The 11,192-nt window shown below is 40.6% G+C and overlaps 1 protein-coding gene across 1 annotated transcript in view; it reads right to left on the reverse strand.

Annotated features, from left to right (window-relative positions):
- Positions 1-11,192, reverse strand: part of MYH9 (myosin heavy chain 9) — a 69,718-nt gene that overhangs the window by 41,156 nt on the left and 17,370 nt on the right. The window contains exon 3 of the mRNA XM_042050447.1: positions 7,517-7,673. Coding sequence (XP_041906381.1) covers positions 7,517-7,673 — 157 coding nt within the window. The remainder of the gene's footprint in view (positions 1-7,516; positions 7,674-11,192) is intronic.

Consider the following 11,192-nt stretch of genomic DNA (forward strand, 5'->3'; position numbering starts at 1 on the left):
AGATGATCTAGCAAAAGAACATCAGTAAGCAGACAGATAAACTGACTGCCCAACAGAAAAAGAAATGATCAACATCAGATAATAATACCAAGCAGCTCCTTGGCACTGAACACTTCTCAATCATGCCAAGTCTTCCCATGCTTAGTTGAGAAGTTCTTTCCAGCCTTGTTTCAGTAAGGCAAGGTAGCCACAGCACCCTGGATTGACCCTAAGGAGTCCCAAAGAGGCAAGCACAGGATTTTTCCCCACCTCAACAGAGAGCAAGGTGTTGAAAGGTGGTCAGGCAGGAAAAGTCACAGACTGTGTTCAAAATCCTCTTGGCATGAAGCTTTCCTCCCCCAACACACTTTCCTGGTGGCCCACTGCAGCTCTCTTAGTCACCTCTGCTTTAAGTCAGCAGGAACGTACCTGCGAGTGCAGGCAAGTCCCTGGGAGCACGCAGACACTGCCATAAAAGGCAACATTCCTGTTTGCAATCCGGGGGAAATTCTTTCCCAGGACTGCAAAGCAGCAGTCATTGGGATAGCTGGAATTCTTCTAATTGTGTATAGACAGACAACTCAAATAATGTGTTGAGCAACAGGAAACTGGAGCCGACCAAAGGAGCAAAGAGCTAACACACACAAAGCATAACTCTTAGATACACTTCAAATTAAGAACAGTTTTAAATGCCAATATTCGTTCTCCATACGATACTGACTTGTGCTATCACAAATCAGAATTCAGTTGTCTCTAGGCAAAAGGCCACCTTCACACCCCTTTTTTTTTTTTCAAATGATCATTCAACATGGGCATACTGCACTACTTCAGTCAGCACTTGCCTTTACTTCATTGTCAGTTGTGCAAGCAACCTACTCAGCAAAAGAGAATGTGCTGGGTACCATAAACTCAGTTGCTTATAATAACACAATCAAGAAACGCCTGATTAAAAGAAATCTGCATCTGCTTTTCAATCCTAAACAGAGTCACTTATTAAAAACAATCCAGAATAACAACTCATTAGTTAATTATAGCAACAGTTCTGTATTTCAAACCAGCTGACAAGGAAAGCTTTTCATCTAGGCTCTTCTTCAGCTCTCATCACCATAGTATTCAAGTGATCACACGGCACAGCAGCCTCACACATCCAGAAATTCAGGAAGTAAAATATCCTTCAAATTTAAACTATACAGCAGTATGGTATAATAAGATCAGTAGATTAATTTTACTATGTAAAAACCCCCATAATATGTAACTTATTCTTGACTTTCTTTAGTCCAAGAATAAAAGACTGCATTTTAGACTGCTGACTGCTTCAGCATACATTAAAAACTTAATTAAACCAAAATTTGTTTTCACAAAAGAGACATCTTGTACATAGAAAGTACTCAACCAAATATACTACTGCAAAACAACAAATCTGAATGAATGCTGAACTGCTGTGGTCAAATATATTGGCATAATTGATAAATTAATATGGCTCCAAACTCTTGAATTTTGTTTTTAAATGTTTTGGGATGGGAGAAGAAAAAGGTTAGGAGGCTAGAAGAGAATGTGCAATTTAAGCTCCACATCTCAGTTACAGAACATCCTACCGGGCGTTTATCACCCACTTCCTCTGCATGAGTGACTCTCGTTTCAAGCCCGTTCATCTCCATAAAAGGAGAAGTAATATAGCATTCACACAATGGTGACATCACCTCTCCAGCTAAGAGGAAGTGGAGCTGAAAGGCAAAGCTTGGCTTGCAGTCCCCTGCCTATAGCTGACTCATTAAGGCTAAAAGCTTAACCATAGCTCCATGGTACCACCCACCTCCTAACCACGAGCGTCTGGCAGGCCGGAGCAGCCCGGCCCTCCGCGCTCCCGTTACCGCACTGCTCCCCGGCGCGCCGAACGCCTGCAGCCCAGCCTGGGCAACGGGCTGGCTGGCCAACTCACAGAGCTCAGTTGCTAGATTTGCTCTTAAATGCATCTAAGTGCTTCCACCGTGCTTTCACCACCGTAGTTTCAGCTCCTTATTGCTTCCTCGAACTTCTCTTCCAACATCAACATAATTTTACATCTCGTGTCCTTTCCTCAGGGCTCTTAACGCAGGAGGAGCCCCAGGGACCTGACACACTGTGCTACACGGAACAACCCCACTGGCATCAGACCTAATCAAATATGTTCACTGTGGTGCTTTAACCTACATGCTGGCTTGAATAGGATCAAAAACACTCCAGGAGAACACCAGAAGAGAGCCCGAGAACCTGTTTTCGCATTGTCATTTAAGGAACACATTATAGAGAAGTTTCAAAATGTTAATAAACTATCATCAAGTACAAAAAGAAAGAGAAAAGAGAAATCAAATGAAGGAGAAACATAGCATATCCAAGACAGCTCTCAACAATAGAGCTTCAAGATGTTAGGAAAAAAAACCAGGAGAGAAAAAAAGAAAAATCACTTGAGCTGGCAGGAATACTGCAGTGCCAAGATTCAGCACTGCATTAGCTGAAGTTTGAAAACAGTCCCAAGGAGAAAAATAAGTTTCATTTTGAAAAATGAAATATAACCTACTAGGTCAAATGCAAATATTTATTCCCCCAAGACATTTTTGGACTAGAGCCCATATCTCCCCTTCTCTAGCACTCCTTAACTGAATCTGGAGATAGGAGAAAACAAGTTGCAGGCTGTAATTTTAGGTTATGCAAATGTTTATGAAATTCTGACAGAAAAGAAGAACTAGTATACAGCCTGCAAAAGGCTCAGGCAGCTCATGATACTAAAACAGTGAACTGCAGAGAGACTGACAGCAGGGGCTGAACCATTACATAAGTGACTGCCAGAGAACTCCTGCTCTGGTTTACAGGAATGAAGCAAAAAGGGTGTGGTAACTACTAAAAAACAAGTGGGCAACCGGACTCTTTTTTAGCTCCCTGTTCTCTTGAAAACCACATCTCAAGACACAGATTTTTAGAGCTGCATTTAGAAATCTCAAGCAATCCCAAGCATGTAAAACATTTAAGAAAATTAGAAACAACGTACATCTTTTCTTGCCACTTGCATCAAAACCAGTATCCTCCATAACTAGTATCCAAATTTCATGTCACCCTTTGCATCAGAAACTTGGACAAATCTGGAAAACACACTTGTGAAACCACAGGATATGTTCTTTTGGGTTTTAGTGGAAATAGAACTTGACCTTTACATGCAACTTGAAAGAGACATGTGTGCCTCTACATAATCTGAGCAGGTCTCAGTTGAGAAGCACTCACAGAATATTGTATAGAAAAGAAAGGTGCACTTTGGGACAGTTCACTATACAGTGCAGCATAGCAGCCCAATGCTAAGAAGTAAGCTGAGAAATGACTTGGCAGCAAGCAAGTTAAAACAGAAGTGTTCTGCTAGCTAGGAAACTTAGAGAAGTATGCAAACATTTAAGAATTACAAACAAAACACTTGAAGGTCTATATTCTGTAGAAGCAGATCTGAGGACTGTCTTTTGTGAAAATCACAAGTGGTCCCAAGGTGCATGTGAGGATCTACAAAGCAAGTGATTTGTCTTACAACACCTAACACTGTGTTTCCTCCCTTAATGTAACAAGGTCAGTAAAAAATCATGAAGTTACTGTGCTTCAGCATTTTTTCTTTTCAACACCAAACCCAGAGACTACCTAACTTCCAAGTGAACACTGGCAAGGCGCTGGCTGCACAGGCTCCTTCACAGACTAATCCATCAAGGTTAAGGAGGGTTTAATCATTGCTCAATGATTTTCAGAGTTTTGTTAGGTGAAACTTTAGGAGGCCTCCAATAACGTGGAGAAAACTGGCTAAGAGAGATGGAATTTATTCATTAGCTATGTGCTGTCTATTCCCTCTCCTGCCTATCTCTTAGTTAAACAGGTTGAGCTTTGTAGACCAGAATAACTATACTGACCTAACCTATTACTGATGTTTCAGATACTTTTCAGGGCATTAAAACAGACACCATGCTCCAGATACTAATGAAATTTCTATCTTCTATCACCATCTGACACAGAAAATTCTCTGTGTGTGTTCCAAATAGACAAACAGGTGCTGTTTAACAGCTTTAAAATATGATTTTCTAAATTGAGGCCCTGGAGACTGTGAATTGAGGTAAAGAATGTACCTCTTCAGTATACATCTGCTGCATTAGAATAATGATTTGTTTGCTCAAGACACCACTCCACTTGCAGGCACTGTGTTTCAATCATCAGCACCAGAAGTGTAATTCTTCTGAAAACAGATCTGAGGCTTCTGGCATCCAGGCTACCCAGGGAACAGAAACATTAAGACAAATGGTTGTTTTCTCTAAAAGCAAAAATGTTACACTTTTTTGAGAGTTCTGTTCTTGAAGCACAGGAAATCTCTCCAGGTACCATACAGCAAAATAGTGTTTTCATCTCATTTCTGAGAGTCAAAGTCTTGGGTCTGAGAAAGGAGGGAAAAATCCCAATAACAACAACCAACCTACTCTGAACATGTCCTTCACCATTTTATTTCGTCAATAACGTACTTCTGGTGAAAATTAACAAAAAGCAAATTAATCTCTTGGAATATCTAAGTGCCATGACACTTCTGTCAATGAAGTAACCAGAAGATACAATAAGAAGACCAAGCTCACCCACAATGCATCAGCACACATGCCTGAAAAGGGTTAAATAGTTTCTGGATTATCAGAGGTTGGAACAAAACTCTCATCTTCCTCTCCCTTCCTGATGAACCATCCCTTTGAAAGGCCTGCTTATTCAAATACCATAAGCTGACTGAAAACCAACAAAAAAAAAAAAAAAATCCGAGTCCAAATCAATTAACACGCAAAGCTTTTCCACTCTGTCAGCTTAAGACATAACTACACCCTGTGCTGACAGAAGTCAGAGTCAAATCAGCTTGCTATCCTTCTCCAGGCCATGAAGGATTCCCAGTCTTCAGGGCTCTGAAAGTAACCTAGGGAAGGCAGTCTAATCCTAAATGCCTCTGGCTCATGTGGAGCACCCGACCCTTTCATCTTCTATTCTCTGTACAGATTCCTGCCATACCACTGGCTGCTGCACCAAACCTCCCCCACCGCTGAGCAAAACCGAGAGAGTGGAATAGGAATGTTGCTTTCCATTTCCCTCGAGGCTAGCCAGGACCAGAGACACTGCAACAACCTACTACTCACCCTCACTCCCAGTAGCACACATTGGAATGTTACTGCTACCCTTTGAAACAAGGAAATAAGGCAATAAATAACCCTAAAACAATCTCTAGAGGTCTTGCTAGCACACACAGTTACCTGTGAAGCCACACAGAAAAATCTTTCCAAACCTAGTTAAACAGATCAAGCCAGGCTAGTTCAAAAGCTAACCGGGAATGATATTCGTATCAATAAACATTCCAAAAAGTCAGCAACAAGGTATCTTAAACTAGGCAAAGAAGAGCTGGGGTAAGCCTCTAGACTATCAATACTGCTGAGAATACAGCATAGCTAGAATTGTTCTGGGAAAGGTAAACACTCCAGCAGACCTCACAGCAACTTTCCCATGCCTGGAAAACAGAGGCAGGGCTGCCATTCTCCAGCTTTGTACAACAAAGCAAGTCAAGCCTGGGATTTTCAAATTTTAGACATTGTCCAAGTGGTGGTCTGACAGAGACATCACCTCTTTTCAACAGGAAAGAAAATACCCACATAGATTAATCACTAGCTCTGAACCACCATCAGACCAAGGAAGGTCACCTGTCCCCTGCTGCAGAATTGCAGCTGTTTGGGTATCTTCTGTCACACACTGATACACCTGGCAGGGATGAAGGACAAGATGCACACACGTGCACTTTCAAGTTGTTGTCTGTAAGGGAAAAGGACTTCTTCAGTCTCCTTACAACACTGCCAAAGGAACTGTTTCTGATTCTATGTAGACAAGATTTCTTTCTAGGGAACAGTAACTTTGGTACAGTTAAATCAATAGCTTTTTAAATTAGTGCTTGAGCTAACAAGGAGCAAGCAAGGGAGAGAAGGAAGTAATAAAAGAAACAGAAGTGTAATGAGGCTTATGGACAACGTTCTGTCATGTATAATATAGGTGGAGCATCTGTTCTTGTCCATCACGGCAGATCCAGTCTTTCTCTAAGAGAAGTGAGGTCCCATCGAGGACCAGGTTCACAGGTTTTTATCTTCTGGGTACAGCATTCATTTCAGTCTAAGACACCAGCAGTATGGCCATATTCTTCAAGAATCTTCAAGATCTTGCCACATCTTCAGCAAATTGCCACCAATACCCTGCCACCAGTCCACTGTAGCATGTCTGTATGCCCACCCCTCCCCACTCCAACCTTTTATAAATATAGATTAACTGATGCATCACATTAGCTCACCCCTGTGCTGTGCTCTGCATGGCTTTAGCAACCTCTCTCAGCTTTCTCCACATCAAGTTTGTTGGAAGCCACTAACATAGGTCAGTGGATGGAGATTCTCTTTCCACTCGGAACCAGTATTATTATAGTCTTCCTATGCTCGGAGGTACAAGTGGTAGCAAGGGCAGGTGAAAAGCAGAACTCAAACTGAGACTAATGAGAATTTTAAAGCATGATTTTATTATATCTGGCCTTTGTTCAAAAATGTGAGGCTAGTGACAAGACCTAGGAGGAACAAACACCTTAATCATTTCTAGGCATCAAAAAATAAAGGAGGGTAACATTCATACAGTCGTGCCAAATCAAACTATCCATTACACCCTTTAAACCTTACGAAGTATGCTTCCTCATAAAACCCAGGTACAAACAGGAAAAAAAGCACAAAATAGCTCCACACCTGAGCCTCTCCAAGCATCACACACACCACCACTGACTCTGCGAAAGATCTCTCAGAACCAGGGATATGCACAGGGCATCCAGAGTTCCATATTTAAAAGTCCTCAAGTGATAAAAAAGTAGCAGATAATATCCACAAGTTCTCTGATTCTCAGTTGTACGTGTGGGGGTGAAATAGGTCTATCCACTTGCTTTCTTTCATTCCACGAAAAGGCAACAGATGTACTTAATATTTCCTGATAGTGAGTTTTATTAACAGAGTAAGAATATAACCAAACAACTCTTGGCAGTAAAGCTACCACTGACCATCCCACTTCAAAATATAGGTTACTCTAAGCTTGTTCCCCCCAGCCAGATTGTGCAACTGGATTTTAAACTGGCTTTTGTTAAAAGCCTCTATCAAACAATACACACACCTGCCCACCTATAGCTATCTCAATTCATAGGCTCATCACTGACATGGAAAATTTGCTACCTCAGTTCTCCTTGCCTGCTTCTCTGAACCCCATGCATTCACACCAGCCCATTCTTTATGTCAAATTTAGCTCTCACCAGACTTCTTGTAAGGTTCTTCAATCCACTAGAGCAGGAGAAAGCTATTCACCTGAACACAAAAGCTAGTCCAAGTAGTGTCTGTAAGCAAGGACAATAATGTCTTTTGACAGCAGTGAATTGTTGCTCTCCTACAGTGTTTTGACTGCAACCTTGATTTGTGATTTCAACAAGAGTCATTATCTCAGCACTCACCTTGCATCATACTCCTGTAGGCTGTGTCTGTGATGGCATAGATATGAGGGGGCATTTCATGTCTCTTTTTGCCTTTGTACATCTCCACTATTTCTTCTGAGTATATGGGCAGGTTCTTGTATGGATTGATTACCACGCAGAACAGGCCTGAGTAGGTCTGGAAAGAAAACACCCCAGCAAATAAAGACACAAATTAAAAATGTTGTATACTTGCATATTTTAACAGTACATTACTTGGAAAAACAAACCAACCAAACAGTGTTTTAAGTACTTCTTCCAGTACTTCCATCTGGGATGCTTCCCATTAAGCAATAACAGAATCTGAGGAACAGCTAAAGTCCTATCACCTTGACCAGTACTCAACTTTTCCAAGTGTGCACTGAGCATCAACTGACCCATTAGTCATGCTGATATCACTGGCCTGCTCCCTGGCTAATTAACAGTCCATGAGAACTGGCTTTTCTTCCTTTCAAAGTTCCTACATTCAAGTCAAGTGCCATTTCATTGTATAAGGTACGTGCTTAGCTCTAGATGCATACATTTTATTATGTTCTGCCTCATGCTTGATATGGATTTATCTAGTAAATGATCACAAAATGAAATGAAACTTCGAGTCAAAATAGTTACTAAAAGAAAAATAAGACCAGCATACTCCTGAGAGGTTTTCAAGATTGCTGGACTATGCCTAAGGCAGTGTGCTATCCTGTTCTGGATGGGAAGCTGGATTAGATGGCCTTCTGAAGATTCTCCAAGCCTGAACACTTTCATGATTTAGAAAGTAGTGAGTATGACCAGAACTAGATTAAAATTTTAAGGTCAGCAATGCATAGTATGTTCAGTATGTATGTTTAGAATGCTCAGTATTGTTCTGAACCAGACAAAATAGAAAACAATTCTAAAGCAGTCCATGCTAAAAGAGTCAGCAATATATGTCAAAGTTTATTTCTAATTCATATCAAATGGTTAATTCACTGATCTATGACAGCAAACTTCAATTTCTCAATTGGTTTCCACTGGCTTAAATTGCACAGTTCTAATGGAACTGCCAAACATTTCCAGTGAAAATATCAAGCTTCTTAAAAAAAAAAACCCAAACCAACAAACCCAAACTTTGAGATCTTAGTACCTAAAAAAAAAAAAAAAAAAAAAAAAAAAAGCCCAATAAACTTTTTACTTGCAAAGGGAATAGGAAGAACAGAGGCTTCTTAGATATTTCCTAGATATTCTAAGAATAGCATTCCAAGCCCTGCTCCTGGGGTTTAGAGCTATCATAGTTCTCTGTCAACTTAAGAAACAGTTGTTTGAAACATCTGGAGATGAGCAGCTTTCTACAGCGACTTGCACTGCTATCAGAAGACAGTACATTTGGCACTTCTTATTTCAGTTGCCAACATCTCTTCTATCGCTTGCTCAACGAAGAAAGAGTGCTTTGGAGTGGTAAAGAGTTCTCCACAAGGAGCACAGAGAGTACTTAATCAGATTTAGCTCCTTAGCTAGATAAAGGTAAGGATTAGACTGCAGTGATCAGAAGGGTGAAAATAGCATCTACCACACAGTTTGTGGTCTTACACCCAAACTTTCTACATGCTGGCTTAACACTAAGTAACAAGTCCACTCTTACATGCAGCAGATTCAGATATAGATTCAGACAGATGTCCTCCCAGAAGCAAGTTTTTCATAGATATTTAAGGTTCCTTTTCCGCATCCTAGTATAAACTATCAGAATATATTTCCAGACCAATTCTTTTTCTTCCCCTCTTTTCTTTTTCCCATTCATTTTTTAAAAATATTTGAGGAATATTTGAATAGCTTACAGAAAATACTAAATGTCTTTCCAAAGTGGAAAACTGTGAAAGCTGGCTAAAAACCTTTTGGCATGGGACTTCTAAAGTTCCAGGAAGCTAAGCTTCCATGAGACATTCTAGTCAGGTTGGGTTTCAGGCAGTGCTTGAAGGGAGCAGTTTAAGGAGTTTACAGCAACCAAGCTGGCAATGCCACTTCCTTTTGCCTCAGCTTTAGTTCTCCATTGAGTCTGACAGCACTTGCACAGCACAGACTAAAAGATGAAAGTCTGGGTCATGCTTTCCTGACCTTTCACTACACCAGTGGAAGGCAGAGTAGGACCAAGGGACAAAAAGGAGTCAATGCAAGAGCAGTATGTTCACAGTGCACACAAGCCCACAAGGAATGTAGAGTTTTCTTGTCTGTTTATGTGTGACTCTTCATGGCTATGACTGATGACAAATTAGAACTGGTGCTTTTCAGTAAGTACAGTGCAGAGGTCTGAAGCCATCCCATGGATGAGAGCAGCAGTTTAGAAAAGGGAAGACATTAATTTCACTTAGAGTGATGAAGACATAAAACAAGTATGCAAGAAGAAGAAGCTGCCACCTTCTTCCAGCATTCTAGCTGCCAGGAGAAATACCTAAGGGAAGTTTCCATGCAGTAGAACAATCTCAGCTGTGTGAAGAAGGCAACTAATCATGGCTGGAATAAGCAACTGAGTGAGACCACCATGTCATGACTGCTGGTTGAGCCACTGATAGTTTCATACAGGAAGCAAGTTGAGTTGTATTAATAAGCAGAAGCTGCTGGCCCTACCACAGAGAAGACAAGAGTTATCTTCATCTTATTGAAGTACAAGTAAAGACTTATATGCATGAATCCCTGAACGCAAGGTTCCAACTGAAAGGCTCATCTATTATAAGCATAGCTGGCTTGGAAATCTGTGCTTTGTCTCAGACATTACTAGCTCAAAATAGAATTCTGGCATTACCTTTCTCTAACTATTTCAAGTGACACACATGCCAAACTGGAACAAGTTTTATTTTTCTAACTGCTAAACTAGCTCTGAGGAGTTGAAAGGACCATATGCACCATGGCATATCAGAAAATTTATCTTCCAGTAACAGTTAACTTCAATAAAGTAACTGCAACATGTAAGATTGAGTTTTGAATTTCACACTGAATAGAAAGCAGTTCAGGTATGCAAAAATTATACACAAAAGCTGAAAATGATCTTTTGATAAAAGGTTCCAAATAGAAAGGGTTAATATGAAAGCCAGTCTGTACTCAGTGCAGAACCAATCCACACATGGAAACAGCAAACTGGTGTTTGGAGTCAAGCTCTTAGTTCTTGAACTGTTTGACATTCCTCACTCAAAATTTGCCTGCACCAGCAGTAAGATTTTCCCCCTTCATATTACAGGATGGAAAGACAGAAAAATAAAGTTTTAAAAAAAAAAAAGGAAAAAAGAAAATAGCTCATAAAAACACACAGCCCTGCTGCCAAATGAGAGAGAAAGGAGAAGAACAGAACTAAACTATGCTTGTGATCTTTCCAGAGACATTTATGCTGGAGATGCATTGCGTGTACTCCCTTTCTTCAAGCGGATTAATGATCAACTAACAGCCACTCCAATGAAAGTATTTTAAGCCTTCCCATTAATCTCCTGACTTGCTGAGAACTGCTGACAGGTGAGATCAGTCCATTTCACAAGTGCACAGGAACACAGTTTTGGCAAGACTAAGATTCTGTAATAGAGAACTACTATGCAAGGTTTGCTTGGGTGAGGGTGTGGGGATTTTTTACAAAAAAAACCTTACAATCTCCTTACAATCCAATCAGAAGAACTCAATTTATTAGTCACAGACCATGTCTGAAATTTCAGATGGC

Source organism: Corvus kubaryi, unplaced genomic scaffold (assembly GCF_017639235.1).
Source record: "Corvus kubaryi isolate FWS band 111438036 unplaced genomic scaffold, C.kubaryi_AGA036_p1.0 74, whole genome shotgun sequence".
Classification (NCBI taxonomy): Eukaryota; Metazoa; Chordata; class Aves; order Passeriformes; family Corvidae; genus Corvus; species Corvus kubaryi.